At 46.1% G+C, this 27186-nt stretch overlaps 2 protein-coding genes across 2 annotated transcripts; both read right to left on the minus strand.

Annotated features, from left to right (window-relative positions):
• Positions 1–2123: 2123 nt before the first annotated feature.
• Positions 2124–2990, minus strand: LOC133783595 (ribosome-inactivating protein cucurmosin-like). Its single transcript, XM_062223247.1, has one exon. It carries the CDS (start codon positions 2988–2990, stop codon positions 2124–2126), a length of 867 nt encoding a protein of 288 aa, XP_062079231.1.
• A 21869-nt stretch (positions 2991–24859) lies between these two features.
• LOC133783596 (ribosome-inactivating protein cucurmosin-like) lies at positions 24860–25756 on the minus strand. The gene has a single exon (XM_062223248.1). It carries the CDS (start codon positions 25754–25756, stop codon positions 24860–24862), a length of 897 nt encoding a protein of 298 aa, XP_062079232.1.
• Between the last annotated feature and the right edge of the window lie 1430 nt (positions 25757–27186).

Here is a 27186-nt window from a genome sequence, read left to right on the forward strand (position 1 = left end):
AACCATAATCATAGACAACATTACTTCCTTTAGGTCGGCCTTTTTCTAGGAGTACGGGACCAACCTTAGATCGTGGCCCTCCCTCCTGGAGGGTGTAGTCGCACCTGGACTTAGGCAGTATGTAGAGGAGTCCAGTCCTTAGGCAGATCCATACCGAGAGCCCCCTCTTATCCATGAAGTGACAGACTTAGGCTCCCCTATAGAGGCTCCGAGGGCGGAGGTCGTGACAATAGACTCCTCCTCCAGCTCGGAGGGTAGGACTTTTTCCTATGTATATTTTTATATCTTTGTAAAACTTTCCGTGTATGCTAATGTCCCTTCCTTCTTTTATTTCAGACGAGGAGATGGCACAGCCCAGGGAAAACACACTCCGATCCATCTTCCAGGGGGGGAACCCTTCTGCCGGACAATCCGGGCCTTTGGTCAAGAGGCCCCGTTTCAAAAGGAAGACCCCTGCTCCTGGGACCAGCTCTAAGTCTCCCGCCACGGGGAGGACCCAGGCGGCCGCAGCCACGGAGAACATGCCTCCACCTCCCCCGCGACCTCCAGTCTCAATCCAGAAACAGGAAGAACCATCTGGAAACCCGCCAGCTCCGCCTCCCATTGTGCGGATCCTAGTAAACGCTCAAGACCTGGAGAAGATCCCTGACACCTTCCGAGGGACGGTCTACGAAATCGCGAGCTATATGGTGGAACACTATTACAAGGCCGCCCCGAAGGACTTGAGGGAGATCGAGGCACGGAGCCCGGAGAACGTCATGGAGTCCACGCTGGGGATGAACCTCACGGTAAGCTTAATTAACTAGATCTCCTTGTTCTCTTCTCAGCACGTGCCTTACTAATTATGTTTTTGCAGGAGGCTTTGGCTCTTCACTGCAGGATAGCTCAGTCTAGGGCCAGGAATGACGAGCTCAGGGGCGAGCTCTAGGCAGCCCAGGCCGCCCTTTCGTCCGCCCAGCAACAAGAGCTTAACGCCAAACCACCTTGGCAGCTGCCAAGGAAAGTGAACAGGTTTCACAGGCCGCCTTGGCCGTTGCGAAGACGAAACTTGAGGTGGCCAAAGCTAAGCAGTTGGAGGCCGAGGCTGCCACCGTGGCAGAGAGGGCGTCTTCCAGCTCCTTGATGGAGGCCATGCTCTACCACTGCTAGGCCTTCAACCAAGAAGGTGACTTCTCCTTCTTGGCACCCGAGGTGTGGGAGCCATTTCTCGAGAAGTTCAAAGCTCGAATCCAACAAGAGGCGCCCTCTGAGACCGGGGAGACTTCTTCAGCCGCCGAGCAAGAAACCGAGGGGGTGACCTCGTCGGAACATCCTGGGGGTGCTTAGCATTTTTGCCTTTATACGTTTTTTTGTAATGCTTTTACCACAAGGTTTTTCTCCTCAAGACAATTGGTTTTATTTTAAATTATATTTGTCATTATTGTTATTTATTTTCATCATATTTGTAAAGAACTTAGTTTGCGTCGATCTTTATTGATATCTCGTGTCTTTTAAGAAGAAACATGAATTAATCAATTTAAACAACTTCTAAGTTTTAGGACCTGGTCGTATCCAGGACATTGATTTAAGATCCCAAATAGGGTGTCACCTCATGTGGTGTTGGACACTTTAAGATCCCAAATAGTAACACTCCTATATATATGCTGAGAATAAACCTACAAAGTTTTTCGTGTAATGACCCACTTGAATACATGACCAATGACCTAAAACTCAAACACTATATTCGATAATATTAATCAATAAAATCCATACGAAATCAATTCTTCTTCAATCAATGAATAACACAAAAGAGAAATTAAGAATAACATTTACTAAAGGAAGAGAAGAAGGCTAGGGCTAGCCAAGAGGTCTATAGTTTTCCCTGTCTTGCTCAGTTTTCCTTATTAGCAAAAAATGTTCATTTAAACTTCTTCCCTAACATTTTTTTACTTTGTAGAAAATTTCACTATACATGTTTTCGAAATAGGTCCTTAAACAGTAGTGGGGTGTTTTTATTCATCATATCAAAACATTATTATACAAAACATCATCATATAGTACGAAGGAAGATGATGAAAAGGGAAACATTATTAAAAGCATCATCCTCAGCCGTACGATGACTAAAAGGGAAAGGAAACACCCACTTAGATCATATAGTACATAGCAGCTCTTTGGTCACCATTAAACCTTGCTGTGGCTACATTCAGCAAGAGTCCCATTTCGTTTTCCACTTCTTCAACCGTGGACACATAGCGTGGAGTATAGTTCTCATTCAGCAACTTAATTGGTGTAGCAAATTTTCCATCTTTAGATTTCTGGATTGCTTTGGAAAGATCTTCCCAATTATTCTCAAGGCTGATAACATCACCTCTTGGGAGAAATCCTGACTCGAACCCGTTCGACTCTATTTTTTTCTGAATGTATTTGAATCTCGCAGCCTCTGCAACCATTTGGATAACAACTAGAAGATTCTTACGAAGCGTGGTTGTAGAATCCTCGCTATCAAATCTTTGAAACTCTTCTAGGGATTGGTCCAATGGCTTGAATCCCAACCTGGTTTTCTCTCTGTCTCCTAAGTTGTCATAATTTGTTTCGAGATTAACATCGACCTTACTAGTACAAGAACTGAAAAGCAAGGACTTGGAATTGGCAGGAGCTTCTTTAAAGAAGTAGCAACGCCTTGATGAATCTACTTGATAGGCCACCACGTATGCGTTGAGAGTATACACTGCGAATGTGATGGAGATTTTTGGATTGAAAAGCTTCACATACACAAATTGGTTGTCTCCAACCGCTGCGGCTTTCGATCGCAACACTGGAATGTCATAGCTCTCGGCTCCACTCGACAAATCTCTTCGTAGAGATCGCATGAACATCTGGTAAAACCCCACACTCGCATCTTGGAATGTAGTGTTGAAACTCACAGTGCTGTAGCTTGCTTCTAGAGGGACCTCACGAGCCCATCCGAATGCACTCATACTCGACCACCATATCCATGTTGCCACCACCATCGTCATCATCATCTTTGATCGTCCTTTCATTTTGAAAATCCACTTCCTGTCAAAATAGTTAGCTTTATTACTAATTCATGATCAATTAAAACACATAGCTTTGATAAATCGAACCATAAAACAACAAAGTTACGTCGTACCTTCACACTATCACAAAATTAAATGGACATCTAAAGAGAGAGAAAACAACTTGGGAAGTATAGAATTACCTTTTTGTGTGCTTGTTGGTGTGTCAGACCAAGAAGAGCAAAAGCTCCTTTTATAGCATTCACGGGATGCATGCATGGCTGTTAAACAACAGGATTATGCTGTTTGTGTTACGCTAGATATTTAACAAAATTTACATTTAAAACTATTAAAAAAATAGATATTTATTAATTATATTAATATAAATTTAAATATTATAAAATATTATTATTATAATATTATTTAATATAAACTATAAATATATATATATAAAAATTATATTAATATAAATTTAAATATTATAAAATATCATTATTATATATAAGACTAGATATTTAATCATTTTATTAATACAAATTTAAATTTTATAAAATATTATTATCATAATAATATACTATCATAATTTTTTATTATATTAATATGGATTCAAATATTATATAATAATATATTATTATGATAATATTTAATACTTATATTAATATAAATTTAATAATATTATAAAATATCATAAATGTTATAAAATATTATTATGATAGTAATATATTGTCCTAATTTTTTATTAATTATATTAATATAAATTTAAATATTATAAAATATTATTATGATAATAATATTTAATACTTATATTAATATAAATTTAAATATTATAAAATATCATCATAATAAGAAATTATACTATTTTTTTTTACCATGTGTTTTTTTACGGTATCTGTTATTTAAATTCTATATTTTAATAAATTATTTTTTAAACCTTATATTATATTTTTTGTATATAATATAATTTATTTATTTAAAATTTATACAACAAAATATAAATTTAATAAATATAATTGATAAATTCTATAAACAAATGTGTATTATATATTATTTGTAACTAGCATAAATATATTATAAATATATATGGTGTTGAAATGATTTGTACGGAGAGAATCCTCTCTTAATAATAAAACAAAATGTAGGATATTGATGAGAATTGGACGTAAGGCATTTAAAGTAAAAAGATTATACAAGACATGGGCCAGCCACTACCCGTCACTAAATAAAGAAAAATGCAAAGTCGGTGTTTGACCTTATCTTTTAAAATAGTGAAATTAGATTTGGTATTCATTTTAAATGATTTATTTTAATTTTTATCCATTATTTTTAACTTTTATTTTAGTACCCAAATTATCAATTAATATATCCATTATACTCATTTAATTACATATTTTTCTTTTTCTCCTTAAACATGCTACAATTAGAATGAATTTCTAATTTAACTATAATATGACACATATAATACACACTACAACAACACTTAGAATCATGTGCTCAAATAAAAGTAATTTGGGAAGTCTCATGATAATAATGGGTAAAGTTCAACTGAATATATTTAGTGTCTAATTTTAGTTAACTACTTCTAAAAGTGGGTAGTTATCAACTTTTCCCTTTAAAATATTTTATAAAAACACTATATTTTTTATTTTACTTTTAAATTTTATATTACACATTAATTTTTTTTATTTTTTTTCTTTATATCATCTAAATATTATTATTTTTATAATTTTATTTATTTTAAATATTTTCTATCACTTTCAATATTATATATATATATATATCTTACAGTTATATTTATATATCTTTTAATACTTGCAATATTTATCTATGCATAATATCAAATATAATTGTTGACACGGTTCTTTACCAACAAGTAATTATACGAGTAAATAGAATGGATTAATGCTGCTTAGTGAACCATAATATATATAAATTATTATATTTGAGATTGGGGAAAATAACGTATGGGAAGATGACCACTCCTTTTCTCTTTAGATGGTTCGAAGGTTAAAATCCCTCTAGTCCACCAGGCGATATTATTGATATTTCCTGAGTATTTCTTACAAAGTGCTTCTTTACAAAAATATGCCAACCCCTTGAACCGTCAAGGGGTTTAGTATTTATAGGAGATTGAACTCTAGGTAGGTAATGGGGGCATCCCGTGACCTTTTCATCTATCAAATCACCTATGTGACCCTGATGATTAATTCTTGAACCTTGAAGTGTGGTCTAATCAGTAGGTGAGGGTGGATAATGGGCCACATGGCCCAACTCAGACATGAGACGCCTGGACACGTACGTTTATACTGCGTGTCCAAGAATTCAGGAGTAGAATAGACACGTGATGTCTGGGATATGCATGTTTATATTGCGTGGTTGACTTTACAAATAGTCGGGGGTGTCAGGTCTCTGAGGCACCACGAGCTAAAGGTGGAACCAGCTCGTGGCTCTTACCACGTCGATACACTGGCTCCGAGGAACAACCAAATACTTTAACCAGCTCGGGCTGGTTAACTTAGGGGACGGTAATAAACGGCTTCGGACGGGCTTCTGACACGTGGCAAATCGAGTTAAGCCCTTATCCAATCCGCCAGAATGTGCGGATATTCAGGGCGTCCATTTTACCCTCAAGCCCCTGCTCGTGACTCGCGACATCACCTCTGATCTTCACAGTGGGGGCTTTTGAACTTCCCACTCGACTCTTCATGTCCTGCCCACTTCACTAGTACTGGACACGTGGAATGTCGTGGATGGAGACTGTTCGGATTCCTAGACTCGCATTAAATGGCTTAGCCACCTTTCTGTTGCCATTTCGCCTCCCGAGTTATGACCATCGTATCGCGCATTATTGTGATCAGACGGCTTGTGCCTCCACTCAAATCTTACGTATATATAAGGAGGGCAACTTTCATCATTAGTCACCTTTGCTTAAAAAATTTCTCTTTATAAGTTTCAAAAGTTCCCCTTCCATTCACAACCTCAGAGATCCCCACTCTCTTGCCACAGCAGTATCTCAGAAGTCCTGCTTCGAGGATTCAACCAGAATATCCAACCCTACGCTTTCAGCAACCTTCTTTCAGAAAAAATCCATTGTAAGTTTTCTGTCTCTTCGCCTGCTTTGATTTTCCTGTTTCTTAGATATGCAAAGTTATTTCTTAGTTATAAACAATAGGTTGTTTCTGGCTAGTTTCTACCGCGTAGGTTCTAACTTTATGCGTATCGAACACCCTTAGAAACATGCTTAGGAAAGTGATATTCACAACGAGGGGATTTCTGGGTAAATTTCTGGGAAAATTTAGGGAATGTCTATTTGGAATGTGGAAAGAAAGGGGTTTCCAAGGTGCAAAACCGGGTAGCTTAGGGGTCACGCTTCCTAGGTGGTTTTGCTTTCAAACTTCCCTTCCAAGGCAAGCTAAATTTTGCCTTTCCTGACACGAAGATCCCTGGAGATCAGGGATCCGTTTGAAATGTGGGCGCGTGGCCATGGCAACGCATAGCTTCACACACCACGGGCTGAGATTACTTCAGCCCGTGTATGAATATCATTTCTCCTCGTGCTTTTTTTTTCTTTGTTTTTCTTGCTTTTTTAGATCTCCTATTGATTTTCCTCATTCTTGTTCACTAGGCGACCTGATGGGACCAAGGAGGAATGTGCCCAAAAGAAGCGCAGCTGGACCGTCGTCCCGGCAATCTAAAGGGAAAGAGGTCGTCGTGGAGTCTCCCATCCTAGAGTTTAGGCCCATGGTGGAGAAAGAGATCGAGGTGGGACCTGATGCCTTCTTCGAGGCGGAGAGGATCATTTCGAAGATTACAACCCAAGGGAGGGTCAACAAGATCCTGCTGTCCCATAATATCGAACTTGGGACAGGCGCTCTTGTTGCCTGACCTCCCCTCGAGGGCAAGCGGAGCTGCACACCGCTCGATGAGGAGTTCGCGGCCTGGAGCGACGAACACCTCAAAGCCGGGACCTTTTTACCTCTGGACCAGTACTTCGCGGACTTCCTGAACTATGTGAAGCTGGCCCCCTTCCAATTGCCCTCTAACGCTTACCGCCTGTTAGCGGGGCTGAGGTATCTGTTCATGTTATCCCCATTTCCTGACGTGGGCCCGGGACGGCAGTTTAGGCCCATGGACTGGGCGTTCAAATGTGGGCTCGGCCCAAGCCTGCTTGGTACAGGAATATCCAAGAGGCATGGCCTTAGTGCGCTTCGGGGCCCGGACGGTATCCGGGATGGTGATCCAGGACAGTTGTCCGGGAGACGTACAGAGCTCGAAATCCCGTTGAAGTATACGTAAAACGGTCCCGGAGCCTGGCGACGGTCCGGGCCTGTGGTAAAAGAAGAGGGACAAAGGTAAACGAACCCGGATTAGGTCGTCCCCGGTTGGTAAGGAAAAGCGTCTGTGACCCTGAAGCCGCCCCACTCCGTGTGGGGGTTGTCCCCACTTTTCACCTGCAAAAAAGGCCACCTCGGGATTGCACGCCGTTGTTTCAGATCTACACTGCCAAGTACTCTGACTGGTCTTGTCCCCTGAATCTGCCTCATAACTCGAAGTGCCCAGACCAAAAGCATCATTTTTTCTGGCGAAATATAGTTCTTGGGCCACCCTATTGGGCCTTAATTAGTCATGAATCTATGTATGTTATATCTTTTATATTGGGCTTCCACCAGAGAAGCCATGAGGATTCATATCTCTGATGGGCCCGGGTCATACCCGGCCCAAACCCAATGTACCCATAAGCCTATAAATACAGGCGATAGAACACTGGGAAAAGGATCTCTCTTCGACTGATATACAGTTACTATGTCAAAAAAATAGAGCGAAACTCCATTGTAAAAGACTTTCTAAGCTCTAATACAACTGACTCGTGGACTAAGGCTCATTAACGCCTCAACCATGTAAAAATCCCTTGTTAATTTTCTACTTTCCATATCATTATTCATAGATAATATTCATTAGTGTAGTTTCCGAAAATCTCGGTAAACATTTTGGTGCTTTCATTGAGAGTTGAAGAATGCTAGTGCTATCACCCAGCCTTTACTACGATGGTGAACACACGACACACAACTTTCAACCCTAGCAATCCAGAGCAGGGCAACGGAGATCCGTTGCCTTCCCAGCATCTTCCTCAGAACATGCCCGAGAACTCACCTCCTCCAACGTCTCACCATGACTAGTCACAAGACTATGAGGGTAGGACAGAGTATGAAGAGGAGAACGAGGAGGAGTATTATGAAGAGGAAAATGGGGGGGAGTACCACGACGAAGCTGCGGATCCCGAGATCCCCGAAGGAGAGCCCAACCAGCAAGACCTGGAGATGACTAGACTGAGTCAGTAAGTCCTGGACCAAGAGGCCAGGATCGCTGAGCAAGCGGAGGCGCATCGGCGGCTGCAAGAGTCTCTCCAACCCACTAGACCGGGAGCGCCCAGGGCGTACCCGCCTCAGGGAGGGTATGCATAGGGACCGACGGCGCAGGCCCCTCAGGGGGCCCCCATCGCACAAGCTCCCGGCCCTGGAATGCCTTACCCACCCGGGGCAGCACCCCCTCGAGTGGACAGGCACGTGGCCGCCATCTCGGGCGGACCTCACCTGGGAGGACTGTCCAGGAACGACCAAAAACGCTACCTGAGCGAACTGGACACGATCAGGAGGTATGCGCCCTTGTCCAGGCCCCGGGTCAGCGCCCAATGTTGATGAACCTCTCCATCACCTTCCCGGAGGACGACGTCTACAACGTCCATTTCCCGCACCACGACCCGCTGGTAATAGATGCACAAATCACCAACAAGCTGGTGTCCCGCGTGTTGGTGGATGACGGGAGCTCCGTCAACCTCCTGTTTAAGCCCGCCTTCACCGCCATTGGCTTGACTGAAGTGGATCTGGCATCGTGCCCAACCCAGATTTATGGCTTCAATGAAGACGTACTACTCCCCATGGGGAAGATCCAGTTGGCCGTTACATTGGGAAGTGAGTTGCAGCACTCGTTCAAGTTCTGCACCTTTGTGGTAGTGGAATGCCCCCACCGCTTACAACGTCATTTTTCGGCTGGCCCGTGCTAGTAGAATTCGGGGCCATCACCTCTATCCGTCATCTTTGCATGAAGTTCCCTTGCGACAGCTGAGGGTGGGAACTGTCCGGGGAGATCAGAAGAGCACCCTGAAGTGCTACCACGTATCAGCTCGGCCGATTTATATGGTCCGGGACGAGCCCATTGAGGACTTCATCGACCCGATTCCTCCTCCACCTGCTGAAAGGTTGATCCGGGAAGAAGATGACTTGGACCCGAGGATAGGGGACGACCGCGTCCTAGAGCCAATGGACGAGATAGAGGAGGTGTGCATCAGCGACACCGATCCCACCCGGATCATCCAAGTCGGAAAAAGTCTCCTGGCGGATGTTCGGGCCACCATCATCGCCCAAGTTAAGGAGAACCAGGATATTCTGGCTTGGTCTCACTCAAACATGACGGGGATCGACCGCAACATCATCTGCCACACATTATGTATTGACCCAACCGCGACACCGGTCCGTTAGAAACGCAGGCCTTTGGGGACGGAGAGGGTCGAGGCCCTTAAGCTGGAGGTTGAGAAGCTGTCTTCTATCAAATTCATACGCGAGGTTGTGTACCCCGTGTGGTTGGCCAATCTCGTCTTGGTGCCGATACCAAACGGGACATGGAGAACGTGTATCGACTTCACGGATCTCAACAAAGCCTGTCTGAAGGACTGTTTCCCGCTGCCCCGGATAGACCAAATGATGGATGGTACGTCCGGGTACGAGATCTTAAGCTTCATGCATGCTTACTCCGGCTACAATCATATCTCTATGCATGTGGCAGATCAGGAGCACACCAGCTTCCAGACCGATAAGGGGATATACTGCTACATAGTCATGCCCTTTGGACTGAAAAACGTCGGGGCAACTTATCAAAGGCTTGTCAATAGAATGTTCCGGGCCCAGCTAGGGCGAAACATGGAAGTCTACATCGATGACATGCTGGTCAAGTCCAAGACTTCCGGGAAGCATGCGGACGACCTGGATGAAGCTTTCGCAGTCATCTGGAAATACGGGATGAAGCTGAATCCCAAGAAGTGCACTTTTGGCGTGGCCTCCGAGAAGTTCCTGGGCTTCATAGTAAGTTTCTGGGAAATGGAGGCCGATCCGGATAAGATCAAGGCGCTGATTGATATGCCCTCTCCCCGGAAGCATAAGGACGTGCAAAGCCTGACGGGGCGGATAACCGCCTTAAGCCGTTTTGTTTCCAAAGCCACGGACAAGTGCATCCCTTTCTTTAACGTCCTTCGGGGAAGCCAGCGTTTCGAATGGTCAGTTGAGTGCGAAGAAGCCTTTCGGAAACTGAAAGAGCACCTGGCCCAAGCTCCAATCCTCGCGAAACTGGTAGACGGGGAACCTCTGTACCTCGCCATTACAGTGTCCGAGCACGCGTTCAGCGTCGCGTTGGTATGAGAGGAGGAAAGGACGCAGCTCCCGCTGTACTATGTGAGTAAGCGATTGCTAGACGCTGAGTCTCGATATCCATTAATCAAAAAACTGACCTTTTTCCTGCTAATGGCATCCCGGAAGCTTCAGCCTTACTTCCAGGCCCACGCCATAAAGATCCTGACCGACCACCCCCTGCGGCAAGTGTTACAGAAGCCTGAGTCATCGGGAAGACTCCTAAAGTGGGTCATGGAACTAAGATAGTTCGATATATCCTACATCCCTAGAGTGTCCATCAAGGGGCAAGCCCTGGCCGATTTCATCATTGAATGTTCCGGGGTATCTCAGGAAGACAGTGATCCCGAGGTCCCCGCAGCGCCCGTATGGATGGTCTTCGTGGACGGGGCCTCGAATGAGAACGGGGCCGGGGCCGGGATCATCTTGGTGTCACTGCAGGGACACCAGTTACAAAATTCCCTTCGTTTCCAATTCATAGCGTCGAATAACGAAGCAGAGCACGAAGCTGTCCTAGCCGGGCTGCGTTTGGCCCGGGAAGTAGGGGCATCGAACTTGGAAATATATAGCGATTCCCAGCTGGTTGTCAGGAAAATCTCAGGGGATTATCAAACTAAAAGGGAGAGAATGGCAGCTTATGTGACCTAGACGAGGGAGATGCTGCAGGCGTTCACAAAACACTCCATCCGCTAGATCCCACAGAGAGCAAAATGTCTTCGTGGACACACTAGCGAAGCTGGCCACCGACGCCAAGGTGGAGTTGGCCGGGCTCGTCCCCGTCAACCATCTCCCCGTCCCCAACATCAGGGCCCCCGCGTTCCACACCGTCGATCACTCCACCTCTTGGATGGGACCACTTATCCGCTATCTGACAGTCGGGGAGGTACCAGCCGACAAGGTCGCAGCCAGGAAGCTTCCGTACCAGGTCCACTAATATGTCATGATGGACGGAAAACTTTATCACCGGGGGTTGTCCATGCCTTACCTCAGGTGTGTGTTCAGGACAGAGCTAAGCGCCATCATGCATGAATTGCATGAAGGCTTTTGCGGAGATCATACAGTCGGGCCCAGTCTATCCAAGAAGATTCTGCGCCAAGGGTACTTCTGGCCGACCATGAAGAAAGATTGTATCGATTACGTCCGCAAGTGCGAACAGTGCCTATAACGCCCTACTACCTTAGAGTCGTTACTAAGAGAGTTTAAAATGTGCAATTAACACGCTCAGCGAGGTTTTTAGAACAAAAGTGTGATTAAACAAAAAGACAAGGCTGTAATCTTTAAAAGTACTCCATTTCACTAAAAGTTCCAAGAGTTTAACATTTGGGATCCCAAAACGAGGTGTGTAAAATGTTTACAATTCAAAATAGATTTACAGATGACCAATTATCAAAAACACAGTTTAGCACAGCCATTTCTCAAAATGCCCCCAACCAAAGAAGTGGGGCAGGCCAAACATGTACGCGCCGCCCCCACGCTCTTCGTACTCATGGCTGGTTGACTTTCTCTTTGCCCTTACCTGCAACACAGAGCACCCGTGAGCCGAAGCCCAGCAAGAAAACTCATATAGCACATAACATAAGCATATCACACAATCACTATAGCTGATAACTCACAGTTAATCAGACAGTCCACAAGATTAAACACATATATGACCATGCCGTCCCAGAAGCGTTACCAAAGCCTGGGTTCTCGGTCCATACCGTAAGGATTTCCCATGTATCCATTGGGGTCTCACCCTAACCACAAGCACCCTATGTGCTAAGTGATATTCCCGGCCCCACTGCCGTTCTCGGCCTTCGTCGTTCTCGGCCCCTTTGTCGTTCATTCTGCTGTTACCACCTTTAGCATTCTCAAATAACAATCAAACTTATAATCATTCATTTAAAGCTACATCCTAGCAATGATACAATCTAGGGCCGCGCCCTGCAATAATACTATGGGCCCAAGCCCTGCTCTACGGGTGCTACAGTTTTCTTACCTGTATCCCGAGCTTTCCGATGCACCAAGGCCACAAGCACGGTTCTCTATCCCGACCTCTCCAAAATCCTAGTCACAACACATATAAAACACTTTTAATACTAACCAATCCCAAAATCACTTCCCGGGACCAATCCCGCACTCTTGGGACCTCTAATTCCTTAAAACAATGTGTTAGAACCATCCCCCGAGCCCCCGGGCAAAAGCCCTAAAATTGTAATATTTGGCTGCCAAAAATAGCCTAGGGCCGCGGCACTCCCATCAAGGGCCACGGCGCCCAGAAGCTTTCCCCTAATCCTGATGCGTGCTTGCGCCGCGGCACCAAAGAACAGGGTCGCGGCGCCTCTACGCAAACCCAGATTTCTGGGTTTTCCCCCTGCATTTTCCCGAGCCAAAACAACTTCAATTCAACCCAAACAAGTACCTAAGCCCCAAAATCAATTTAAAACCCCAAATGAACCCTTTTACAACCTGTAAACATAAAAAACAAACTCAATGACACAATCACACTCAAAATCCATTCTTGAGTTTCAAATTCCTGAAACTTAAACCATGGCTTCCAAGACTTAAACCAAAGCTTGAAAACTATAAATCATGCCTCTAAAATCTTAAACCACATCAGATACGAAAATTAAACATGGTAAGGATTCTTACCTCAATCAAAACTCAGCTTGAACTCCTCTCAATTCCAGCCTCCAACCTCTTTCCTCTTGGTTATCCTAACTGAATTTCCAAGGAAAACCAGCCATATTTCCTTTAGGTTCCCACACTTAATCTCTGAAAATTCAGACTTAAATTTAACAAAAACAGAGCACAATTCTTACCTTTGAACAACGCTAGCTTAAATCTGGTTTTGGTTGCCTCAAACTCCTTTGAATTTCCTCCTAGGTTTCAAGTTCCAGCCCTCATTCTTGCTTCCCTTTGTTTCTAGCCTTTTCTTCCAATTTTCAGCATAAACCATTATGTGACCAAGTGTTATACGTGAATCATCCTTCCCTTCAGCTCAAACTTATCTATCCTTAACCAATTGACCATTCTACCATTCCCTAGAAATTCTCTCCTAACTAAACCTCAAGGGCACTCTTGTCCTTTCACCTATATTACAATTCTACCATTTTTCCATCTGAACCTGTTACTCTCAGCAGTTACTAATGGTTACGCAGGTTACTCAATCACTACTAACCATTAACCACAAATTCTCAAATTTACAAAATTCCCAAAGTAACCCTAGGTTCCTCCGGAGCCGGGCATAAAATCTCGTTGTGACTTTTGAGTTAACTAGCTCTCTAGGACCGTCTCGGCACGTGCATCACATTAATATCACCACACTCACGTGGTGCAAATCACATAATACAATTATCACATTTATGCCCTGAGCGGGCTACAATTACCAATTTACCCCTAACATACAAACGGGGCCCACATGCATATCTATACCACATAAACATGCATTATAATCACATATTCATTCAAATTCATATATTATCATATTAATTCAGTTATTGCCCTCCAGGAACGCTAATCAAGGTCCTAAACCTTATTAGCAACTTGGGGTGTTACAGTGCCATAGGTACGCAAAGGTCCCACAGGCCCTCCCGACAGAAATAACCTTGATGACTAGCCCCTAGCTCTTCGCGGTGTGGGGAATCGATCTGGTAGGATCGCTCCCAACCGGGAAGGGAGGAGTGAAGTATGCCATCATGGTCATGGACTACTACACCAAGTGGATTGAGGCGAAGCCCATGAACACAATCACTTCCAAGAAGGCCTTGGAATTCGTCATCAACAACATAGTGTGTCGGTACGGCCTCCCCTACAAAATTGTATCTGATAACAGGAAGCAATTCGACAGCACCCACTTCACGGATTTTTGCGAGAGATACGACATCGTCAAGAGCTTCTCCGCAGTCGCCAGGCCCCAGGCAAACGGGCAGATAGAAGCCGTGAACAAAATCCTAAAAGGGACGCTGAAGAAAAAGCTCCAGGCCTGCAAGAGCAAACGGCCAGAGGAGCTGCCCCGCGTAATGTGGGCTTACCGAACGACCGAGAGGACATCAACCGGCCACACTCCTTACTCCATGGTCTATGGATGCAAAGCTGTCATCCCCATCGAAACGGCCATCCCGTCTCACCGAAGAGACACGTATGACCCCGCCCAGAACCATGCCTTACTCCAAGAATCACTAGATCTCATTGAGGAGATCCGGGAGGAATCGCAGGTGCAGTTGAAGATGTACCAAGTCAAGATCGCACGAAATTTCAACTCGAAAGTAAAAAGTCGAAAGTTCGGAACCGGCGACTTAATCTTGCGAAGAGTCTTCCCTGCTACTCAAGATCCGGGAGTGGGGGTACTGGGTCCAAATTGGGAGGGGTCGTACGAGATCCAACATGAAGTATGCCCCGGGACATACCGCTTAAAGCGGCTCGATGGCTCGAAAGTCCCGCAAGCCTGGAATGCGGAACATCTCCGCAAATACTATTAGTAGTCAGGAGAGCGTATTCCAATTTAGTATTTTCATTATAAACAATGTACGCCTCAGGGTGACCCCTTTTGAATAATAGAAATGGCGTGTACAAAACGTCATAAAGAAATATTGTCGAATAATGAGTATCTTTCTCAAGTGACCCCAGACCAGTCTCCGACCACTTGCGGGGGGTATGCCGGGTATAAGAAAATACCCGGCGGGGCGCAAGCTTAGGCTAGTCTCGGCCCAGAACAACGATGTCAGGGTTATACAAACCCCGTTAGACCGAGCCCAAGGCCGGTCCCGCCCCAGACCAACGATGTCCGAAGGAGCACAATTAAAAGAGGACCATGCCCCTCGCTGGTCCCACCCTGGATGACCGATGTCCGGGGGTATAAATTAAAGGGACCGAGCCCAAGGCTAGTCCCACCCCGGACGAACGATGTCCGGGGGGTATAAATTAAAGGGACAGCCCAAGGCTGGTCCCGCCCGAACAAACGATGTCCGGGGGTATAAATTAAAGGGACCGAGCCCAAGGCTGGTCCCGCTCTGGACGAACGATGTCCGGAGGGTATAAATTAAAGGGACCGAGCCCAAGGCTGATCCCGCCCGGACGAACGATGTCCGAGGGGGATAAATTAAAGGGATCGAGCCCAAGACTGGTCTCGCCCGAACGAACAATGTTCGGGGGTATAAATTAATGGGACCGAACCCAAGGCTGGTCCCACCCCGGACGAACGATGTCCGAGGGTATAAATTAAAGGGACCGAACCCAAGGCTGGTCCCACCCCGGACGAACGATGTCCGGAGGGTATAAATTAAAGGGACCGAGCCCAAGGCTGGTCCCGTCCTGGACGAACGATGTCTGGGGGTATAAATTAAAGGAACCGAGCCCAAGGCTAGTCCCGCCCCGGACGAACGATGTCCGGGGGGTATAAATTAAAGGGACAGCCCAAGGCTGGTCCCGCCCAGACAAACGATGTCCGGGGGTATAAATTAAAGGGACCGAGCCCAAGGTTGGTCCCGCCCCGGACGAACGATGTCCGGAGGGTATAAATTAAAGGGACCGAGCCCAAGGCTGATCCCGCCCGGACGAACGATGTCCGAGGGGGATAAATTAAAGGGACCGAGCCCAAGGCTGGTCTCGCCCGAACGAACGATGTTCGGGGGTATAAATTAAAGGGACCGAACCCAAGGCTGGTCCCACCCCGGAAGAACGATGTCCGGGGGTATAAATTAAAGGGACCGAACCCAAGGCTGGTCCCACCCCGGACGAACGATGTCCGGAGGGTATAAATTAAAGGGACCGAGCCCAAGGCTGGTCCCGTCCTGGACGAACGATGTCCGAGGGGTATAAATTAAAGGGACCGAGCCCAAGGCTAATCCCGCCCGGACGAATGATGTTCGAGGGTATAAATTAAAGGGACCGAGCCCAAGGCTGGTCCTGCCCCGGACGAACGATGTCCGGGGGTATAAATTAAAAGGACCGAGCCCAAGGCTGGTCCCACCCGGACAAACGATGTCCGAGGGGTATAAATTAAAGGGACCGAGCCCAAGGCTGGTCCCGCCCCGGACGAACGATGTCCCGGGGGTATAAATTAAAGGGACCGAGCTCAAGGCTGGTCCCGCCCCGTACGAACGATGTCTGGGGGGTATAAATTAAAGGGACCAAGCCCAAGGCTGGTCCCGCCCAGATGAACGATGTCCGGGGATATAAATTAAGGGGACCGAGCCCAAGGCTAGTCCCGCCCCGGACGAACGATGTCCGCAGTGGTATAAATTAAAGGGACCAAGCCCAAGGCTGGTCCCACTCTGAACGAGCGAAGTTCGGGAGAGAGAAGCATCTGGTATGCCCCAGGGAAAAGTCGTGGCCTACGACTGGTAAAGGGAGGACAAGGTTCCAAAAATAAACTCAGCCACGTTGGCCCTGGCCGTTGGAGCCGGGATTAAAAACTCGACAAGCTAGTCAGTTGGTCTAGTCCGGGCCGTTGGAACCAGGACCAAACCCTCATAATCAATCAGGCACGGCAATAAAATGAAGTTTATACTCAAGAAATAAAATATATATATATATATAAAAACCGAAGAAAGCAACATAAAGTGTTTTGGACGCGTACGCGTCCGGAAAAGTTACAAAATTACAAAAAAAAAAGAGAGAGAGGAGACAAGGTGAGGATCTGGGCCTAGGTTTCATCCGTCAGGAGCTCTGCGTCTTCGTTCTCCTTGGCCTCAAATTCGGCCCGCTTCGATTCCGGATTGGGGAAGACCAGGAGGTTCATACTCTTGTCCTTGCGCCAAGCCATGTAAATGGCCTCATCGAAGGTGACCTCTAGCATGCCCTCTGCCTCCTCCTTCTCGTGGGGGGATGCTTCGTGCGCCGCCTTCTCCTCGAGAAGAGAATCGCCTAGTTCGCAGACCCGGGCCTTCATGGTTTGGATCTCCTCCTTGTCCTGGATGGATTGAGTCGTGGCCGCCTCCAGAAGTGTTGCCCTCTCATCGGCCTCTTTTTCCTTCCGGGACAAAGCCTCTTCTAGTCCGGCCTTGACGCGGTTGAACTCCTCGCCATCCGCCTGGGCCTGGGTCGTCCCCCTGGCAAGGGCCTCCTTGGCGGCCTCCCTCTAATTCGCGGCCGCCTCCAGCTCCAGCTTGGCCGTCTCCATCTTCATGGCCTACTCGACCACCAGATCAGCACTCCGGTGGGACAGCAGATCAACCTGGAGCAAAGAAAAGTTAGAGAAATCCTTATTAACAAGTAAGAAGGGGGAAGAAAGACAAGTAAAACTTACCGCGGTGGCCTGGTGGCGGAGAACCTGGGAAATGAACAGCAAGTCCGGGTTGGCTATCGTGGCGTACCGCTTGAGTTGGATGTTGGACATGGTGTTCCCCACCTAGTCCAACAGGTCCGCCGCCAGAGGGGCCATGTCCTGTCCGAGCTTAGGGCGGAAGCCCGTTTCGGCGGCTGGCCGATCCACGATCGGCTGAGGGGCGCTGAACTCTGCCGGACGCTCCGCAAATTCTACTTGACGGCGGATGGTCATGGCCCTATATGTTTCGTCCCTCCAGCCTCGACCGTTTTCCCAAGTCCGGTTGATCAGCCGAGACTGCTCATCCCACATAACTGCCTCCCCCTCCTTGAGAAGGGTCGGGCGTATGGGAAGAACTGGTGGGGCAGGGATCTCTTTCGCGGTAAGCCGACTCTCGCCGTGTGACTCGTCGGTCGAGCCAACCCGCCTCATCCAGGGCCTCTTCCCGGTGTTGGCCTCCTCAGCGCCAGCATCCAGGCCCTTTTTTCCAGAGCTTTGGCTGGCCGCTACACCCGCCTCCAAGTCTATCACCGGGTGTTGGGCGGGGCCGGAGACTGCAACCGGCTCCACGGCTTGAATGGGGACCGCGGCAAGGGCTCCCCCACCTGGATGAAGTTCTATCCCGGACACATCCTTGTTGAGGCTGGGCTCCGGGCCCTTCGCCTCATTTGCTTTCCTAGCAGCTTTCCTGGCCGCCCTGTCCTTGAGGAGCTGCCTAATCTCGCTGGCGAGAGTAGACATGCCGGAGTCTACTGCAAAAGCACAGAAAAGGGAATTAGTATGGCGAACCAAACAAAAAGAGAAAAATAAATATCATCAAAACTAATAATGACCTAGGACGAACCCTTATCTATGCCCCGGGCGCGACTCAACTCCTCTAAAGTGAAGGAATGGACTCGATCCTCCATGTCATCCGGGTTCAGGAAATTCCCATACTAAAGGAACCCGGATAAGAACATGAGGACCTCCGAGCCCACAGGGACGGGAAATGAAGGTCTCATCTCCCCGTCAGCCCCGAACGTGGGGCCTCAGAGTACCAGCCTATCACTAAGTCCCCGACTTGGGGAGCATAAGTCAAGATTAAAGGGGAGTTACCTCGCCACGATACGCTAGCCCCGGGAGTCCCCGTGTTTGGAAGAGCGTCCTCGAAGAGCTCCTCCAGCTCCTTCGAAGAGGTCGTCTCCGTCTAGGGCTGGTCCTTTTTTCGCTTGGCCGCGTCAGCTCACACCGCCTTCTCCACTTCTGCAATGTGGTCCAAGGCCAGTTGTTCCCGGATGGCGACGATCTTCTCGCACTGAATGCCCCGAAGGTTCGGGATGACGATGGTTTGGGTGGCCGCGAGCATCCCGACCAGTCGGAGGTTGTCATTGGTAACGTAGCCACCTACGTCCAGGTCTTCCGCGCTCAGCCTGGATTAAAACTTCCTCCTTTCCATGATGAACTTGGTGAGGGGAGTTTGAGTGAAAGGTCCTGCCACCCGGAAGAACATGATGAGAGGCGGAGAAAAATAAAATAAAAACGAAGAGAAAAAGGATCGGGGAAGCACTTACCCAGTCGCTAGAAGTCCAGCAGCAGCATGGGGTTCTTCTCCACGAGGAACCCGAACATCATAAACCAGTAATGATGGATGTCCGGGGGATGCTTCCAGGAGCTGGTGGGAGCGGGGTAGCCACCTTGCGGCTTCAGTCTGTAGAAGCCGTCCAAGGTCTTGTCCTTGACGTTGACCTGCGGCTCCAGCTTGTAGAAGTATAAGATTTCTACAAGAGTCGGATCCGCGATCTCCTTTGCAATATAGAACACTCGCCATCCCGCTATTAGTCGCTACGCTTACGGCAGGAGCTGGAACGACGCGATCCCCACATACGTCAGGAATCGCACGAAGTAGTCGTGGAGCGGGAGCGTGGCCCCTGCACTGATGTGGTCGGCGCTCCAAGCCCCGAATCCCTCTACGGACGTGTGCGCCCGCTCTTCGATCTTGACCATGCAGTTGTGGAAGAGTCCAAGAGTGGATTCGATGCCCAGATGCTTCTCTTGGAGGTACATCATCCGGTAATTTCGGAACAGGTTGGGCACCACGTCCATTTCCCACCTGTTAGCCTTGGGTGTCTGGGACCCAGAGATGGCAACAGGGGCCCTGTTGACTTCTTCCTCGGAGTGGAGGGCGATGCCTGTTGCCATAGTTAATTATCTGGGAACAAAGAAAGAAAGCCAAGCAGTCAGTACCTAAACCCAAAAGAGTCGGTTGAGGTACGGGGGTTCTCCTAAGGACTGCTTGGATCCCCTTCGAATCGGGTCCAGGATCACCAAGGAATCCCGAGACCCCGACCGGGAACGGAAAAAGAGCTATTAAGGCTCCGCCCTCTGTTCGAGAACCAAGCGGCCTTCCTAACAACTCCTAAATGTAATTAGATTCTAGCAACCTAAACGTGCGAATTAAAAGAACAGCCAAAGTTCACATGTTCATCAAGAAGGTCAGAAGAACTTACTGGGAGTTGTTGGCCGTAGAAGATGGTGGCTGTCCGACGGTAAAAACGGCAAAACTTTGTTCTTGAAATGGTGAAGCCGGTTCAGCAATTCGTCGATAGGACAGACACAAGACGAGGTCTCAGGCGGATGGGCAGACGCTGGGGCCGTAGGGAATAGACGACGGCGTAGAATTAGCAGATGATGGTGGATGTCGCCGGCGATATCGGACATGCAAAGCTTGGGCAAAGCTGATCAATTCTTAAGATGGCTCGAGAGTGTAAAAATGCCAAATGAGCGTCTGTGGGGTATTTATAAGGGCCCAAATCCTGGCCTCTGATCCAACGGACAGGTGTCTCTCCATTGAACGGTCTAGAATCACGCAGGGGCATTTATGAGCCCTTTCAGGCTGGATCCTCGCCATCTCAGATCCAACGGCCCAGGAGGGGCGGATGCCAAAGGTCGCCCCATCCTACGATCCACATCAACCCAGGGGTATTAATGATGGACCCCCATGCGGATGGGACGCTTCAAGATCTGTGCTGACACCCTAGCCTAGGCCTAGCGACCCTTGAGATGGCTAGGCGACCTTTCAAGGTTGAGACCCATCCATGCAGCAGTCACCTGGTGACACGTGTTCCCCTATCACGAAGCGGGACAAAGGTAAACGTACCCGGACGCTGGTAAATGGTCCGGGCCCGGCATACGGCCAATGTCACTACCCTCTGTCACGGACCCACGATTCCAATCGGGAACTGGGAAGGCAACCGTGGATCGTCCGGGAGCAAGGTAAGCCTCCACCTGGCGGCCCCAGGAAAAGGCGTGGGGGGTAAATGTTATCCCCACTTCCTGACGTGGGCCCGGGACGGCGGTTTAGGCCCATGGACTGGGCATTCGAATGTGGGCCCATCCCAAGCCTGCTTGGTACAGGAATATCCAAAGGGCACGACCCTAGTGCCCTTCGAGGCCCTGACGGTGTCCGGGATGGTGATCTAGGACAGTTGTCCGGGAGACGTACAGAGCTCGAAATCTCGTTGAAGTATACATAAAATGGTCCCGGAGCCTGGCAACGATATGGGCATGTGGTAAACGAAGAGGGACAATGGTAAACGAACCCAGATTAGGTCGTCCCCAGTTGGTAAGGAAAAGCGTCCGTGAACCTGAAGCCGCCCCACTCCGCGTGGGGGTTGTCCCCACTTTTCACCTGCAGAAAAGGCCACCTCGGGATTGCACACCGCTATTTCAGATCTATGCTGCCAAGTACTCTGACTGGTCTTGTCCCCTGAATCTGCCTCGTAACTCGAAGTGCCCAGACCAAAAGCATCATTTTTTCGGGCGAAATATAGTTCTTGGGCCACCCTATTGGGCCTTAATTAGTCATGAATCTATGTATGTTTTATCTTTTATATTGGGCTTCCACGAGAGAAGCCAAGAGGATTCATATCTCTGATGGGCCCGGGTCATACCCGGCCCAAACCCAGTGTACCCATAAGCCTATAAATACAAGTGATAGAACACTGGGAAAAGGATCTCTCTTCGACTGATATACAGTTACTCTGTCAAAAAATAGAGAGAAACTCCATTGTAAAAGACTTTCCAAGCTCTAATACAACTGACTCGTGGACTAAGGCTCATTAACGCCCCAACCACGTAAAAATCCTGTGTTAATCTTCTACTTTCCATATCATTATTCTTAGATTATATTCATTAGTGTAGTTTCCGAAAATCTCGGTAAACAGTTCCTGAAGCACGAATGGGAGGTCCCCACACCGGCGGACATTCTCTACTTCTTCTGCCTCAAAGCCAGCCCGTATTAATAGGGGTGAGGTGACAGGTTCTACTATTTGACCCATTTTCCCAACTCTTCAGCAGTCATTGAGCTGCCAAGCCACCCCAACGACTTCAAGGACCAGTTCTTCATGTCGAAGGGGTTTCACAACTGCGACTACCACTACTCCAACCATCCTCGTAAGTTCTTCCTACCCTCAACTCACAAAACCGCCACATTTATGTCTTTTTCATATGTATTGACTTGAATACAACCGTGCAGCCATTTTCGCGAGAACGGTCAGATCAGTGACCCTCGGGAGTCAGTATGAAACCTTGGCGGGGCTCCCTCCAAGTGAAAAAGATTACCGCCAGCTCGTGTCTGACGAGACAATGCTAGCATGTAAGTTAATCTCTGAGGGCCAGACTCTGGCCCTAAGGAGAACGCGGGCTAGCCACCTAGCAGCTTACGAATTGGCGCCCATCCCCGAGGGGGATGCCACTGACGGCGATGAGCAGGAGGAGGAGGAGGTGCCGCTCGTACGACGAAGGCGAGCTCCAGAGGTTGCCCGGGGCCTCGACGTGGATCGGGTCCAGTCGGGGGCCGCAGTCGGTCCCTCCAGCCAAGGTAACCCATACCCATATAGGGACTTAGATAGGGCTGCCGCAGACCTAAGGCTTATTAGGTTCAACCCGAACGAGCTCGTGCACCATCACCACGAGGACCCCGACCTTAATATAACATTACTCCACTACGTAGACCAACTAGTGTTCCGCCACGATATGAGCCGTCCTAGGGGAACCATAATCGAAGACAACATTACTTCCTTTAGGTCGGCCTTTTTCTAGGAGTACGGGACCAACCTTAGGTCGTGGCCCTCCCTCCTGGAGGGTGTAGTCGCACCAGGACTTAGGCAGTATGTAGAGGAGTCCAGTCCTTAGGCAGATCCGGACCGAGAGCCCCCTCTTATCCATGAAGTGACAAACTTAGGCTCCCCTATAGAGGCTCCGAGGGCGGAGGTCGTGACAATAGACTCCTCCTCCAGCTCGGAGGGTAGGACTTTTTCCTATGTATATTTTTATATCTTTGTAAAACTTTGCGTGTATGCTAATGTCCCTTCCTTCTTTTATTTCAGACGAGGAGATGGCACAGCCCAGGGAAAACACACTCCGATCCATCTTCCAGGGGGGGAACCCTTCTGCCGGACAATCCGGGCCTTTAGTCAAGAGGCCCCGTTTCAAAAGGAAGACCCCTGCTCCTGGGACCAGCTCCAAGTCTCCCGCCATAGGGAGGACCCAGGCAGCCGCAGCCACGGAGAACATGCCTCCACCTCCCCCACGACCTCCAGTCTCAATCCGGAAACAGGAAGCACCATCTGGAAACCCGCCAGCTCCGCCTCCCATTGTGCGGATCCCAGTAAACGCTCAAGACCTGGAGAAGATCCCCGACACCTTCCGAGGGACGGTCTACGAAACCGCGAGCTATATGGTGGAACACTATTACAAGGCCGCCCCGAAGGACCTGAGGGAGATCGAGGCACGGAGCCCGGAGAACGTCATGGAATCCGCGCTGGGGATGAACCTCACGGTAAGCTTAATTAACTAGATCTCCTTGTTCTCTTCTCAGCATGTGCCTTACTAATTATGTTTTTGCAGGCGGCTTTGGCTCTTCACTACAGGATAGCTCAGTCTAGGGCCAGGAATGACGAGCTCAGGGGCGAGCTCTAGGCAGCCCAGGCCGCCCTTTCATCCGCCCAGCAATAAGAGCTTAACGCCAAAACCACCTTGGCAGCTGCCAAGGAAAGTGAACAGGCTTCACAGGCCGCCTTGGCCGCTGCGAAGACGGAACTTGAGGTGGCCAAAGCTAAGCAGTTGGAGGTCGAGGCTACCACCATGGCAGAGAGGGCGTCTTCCAGCTCCTTGATGGAGGCCATGCTCTACCACTGCTAGGCCTTCAACCAAGAAGGTGACTTCTCCTTCTTGGCACCCAAGGTGTGGGAACCATTTCTCGAGAAGTTCAAAGCTCGGATCCAACAAGAGGCACCCTCTGAGACCGGGGAGACTTCTTCAGCCGCCGAGCAAGAAACCGAGGGCGTGACCTCGTCGGAACATCCTGGGGGTGCTTAGCATTTTTGCCTTTATACATTTTTTTTGTAATGCTTTTACCACAAGGTTTTTCTCCTCAAGACAATTGGTTTTATTTTAAATTATATTTTTCATTATTGTTATTTATTTTCATCATATTTGTAAAGAACTTAGTTTGCGTCGATCTTTATTGATATCTCGTGTCCTTTAAGAAGAAATATGAATTAATCAATTTAAACAACTTCTAAGTTTTAGGACCTGGTCGTATCCAGGACATTGATTTAAGATCTCAAATAGGGGGTCACCTCATGTGATGTTGGACACTTTAAGATCTCAAATAGTAACACTCCTATATATATGCTGAGAATAAACCCACAAGGTTTTTCGTATAATGCAGTGAACTATCACTTGAATACATGGCCAATGACCTAAAACTGAAACACTATATTTGATAATATTAATCAATAAAATCTATACAAAATCAATTCTTCTTCAATCAATAATGAATAATACAAAAGAGAAATTAAGAGTAACATTAACTAAAGGAAGAGAAGAAGGCTAGGGCTAGCCAAGAGGTCTGTAGTTTTCCCTGTCTTGCTCAGTTTTCCTTAGCAAAAAATGTTCATTTAAACTTCTTCCCCAACATTTTACTTTGTAGAAAATTTCCATATACATGTTTTCGAAATAGGTCCTTAAACAGTAGTAGGGTGTTTTTATTCATCATATCAAAACATTATTATACAAAACTTCATCATCATATAGTACGAAGGAAGATGATGAAAAGGGAAACATTATTAAAAGCATCATCCTCAGCCGTACGATGACTAAAAGGAAAAGGAAACACCCACTTAGATCATATAGTACATAGCAGCACTTCGGTCACCATGAAACCTTGCTGTGGCTACATTCAGCAAGAGTCCCATGTCGTTTTCCACTTCTTCAACCGTGGACACATAGCGTGGAGTATAGTTCTCATCCAGCAATTTAATTGGTGTAGCAAATTTTCCATCTTTAGATTTCTGGATTGCTTTGGAAAGAACTTCCCAATTATTCTCAAAGCTGATAACATCACCTTTTGGGAGAAATCCTGACTCGAACCCGTTCGACTCTATTTTTTTCTGAATGTATTTGAATCTCGCAGCCTCTGCAACCATTTGGATAACAACTAGAAGATTCCGACGAAGCGTGGTTGTAGAATCCTCGCTATCAAAACTTTGAAACTCTTCTAGGGATTGGTCCAGTGGCTTGAATCCCAACCTGGTTTTCTCTCTGTCTCCTAAGTTGTCATAATTTGTTTCGAGATTAACATCGACCTTACTAGTACAAGAACTGAAAAGCAAGGACTTGGAATTGGCAGGAGCTTCTTTAAAGAAGTAGCAACGCCTTGATGAATCTACTTGATAGGCCACCACGTATGCGTTGAGAGTATACACTGCGAATGTGATGGAGATTTTTGGATTGAAAAGCTTCACATACACAAATTGGTTGTCTCCAACCGCTGCGGCTTTCGATCGCAACACTGGAATGTCATAGCTCTCGGCTCCACTCGACAAATCTCTTCGTAGAGATCGCATGAACATCTGGTAAAACCCCACACTCGCATCTTGGAATGTAGTGTTGAAACTCACAGTGCTGTAGCTTGCTTCTAGAGGGACCTCACGAGCCCATCCGAATGCACTCATACTCGACCACCATATCCATGTTGCCACCACCATCGTCATCATCATCTTTGATCCTCCTTTCATTTTGAAAATCCACTTCCTGTCAAAATAGTTAGCTTTATTACTAATTCATGATCAATTAAAACACATAGTTTTGATAAATTGAATCATAAAATAACACAATTATGACGTCTTCACACTATCACAAAATTAAATGGAGATATAAAGAGAGAGAAAACAACTTGGGAAGTATAGAAGTACCTTGTTGTGTGCTTGTTGATGTGTCAAACCAAGAAGAGCAAAAGCTCCTTTTATAACATTCACGGGATGCATGCACGGCTGTTAAAGAACAGGATTTATGATGTTTGTTTTATTAACTTTAATTGGAATATTCTAAATATTTAACATAATAAATATTTAATTTTGTATTAAATATTATCATAATAATATATTATTATATTATATTTGAATTCATATTAATATAATAAAAAATTATAATATTATTATCATAATAATATTTTATAACATTTAAATTTATATTTATTTTAATATAATTATTATATATATGTAGTTTAATATTAAATAATATCATAATAATAATATTTTATAATATTTGAATTTATATTAATATAATTAATATTATAAAATATCATAAATGTTATAAAATATTCTTATGATAATAATATATAATCTTATTTTTTTACTAATTATATTAATATAAATTTAAATATTATAAAATATTATTATTATAATCATATTTAATATAAAACTAGATATTAATATAAATTTAAATATTATAAAATATCATTATAAAAAGGGATTATATCATTTTTTTACTATGTGTTTTTTCATATTACCTGTTATTTGAATCATATATTTTAATAAATTATTTTTTAGACCCTATGTTATTTTCTTATATATAATATAATTTATTTATTTAGAATTTATACGACAAAGATACAAATTTAATAAATATAATTGATAAATTATATAAACTTGCATATTGTTTCTATCTAATATATATATATAGGAGAATTTTCTTACTGGTAGAACTCTCAAAATTCTCATATTGTTCCACGTGTGACTAATTTTTTTATGCGAGTGGAAAGCAACATGTTTCAACCTAATTTTCAGTATTGTAAACTATTCGGAATTTTCTGAAAATTTGTAGGATGCTCTAAATAGCTACAATATACACGGTCATAAAAAAAATCCCGCCGAAAACTGTTTACGGGTCGAGAAACACTGAGAGTCCTACCAGTAGGTCTTAAATGTAAGCCCCTACAAAAAAAATTATCATATATATATATGGGTGCACTCTTAATGGTTACTACCCATGGATGGTTACTTTAATGTTAACCATTGGATTAAGATCAATGGTCCATATTTATAGTTGTTAATTAATATTTCTAAAAGTAAATTTTGATTTTTTTTCAAATTTTTAGAAAGATTATCTGATGAAAAATGTGTATTTATTATGAAAATATAATATTATAAGCTTTTTATTTTTCAAA

The sequence above is a fragment of the Humulus lupulus genome, chromosome 6 (assembly GCF_963169125.1).
Source record: "Humulus lupulus chromosome 6, drHumLupu1.1, whole genome shotgun sequence".
Taxonomy (NCBI): Eukaryota; Viridiplantae; Streptophyta; class Magnoliopsida; order Rosales; family Cannabaceae; genus Humulus; species Humulus lupulus.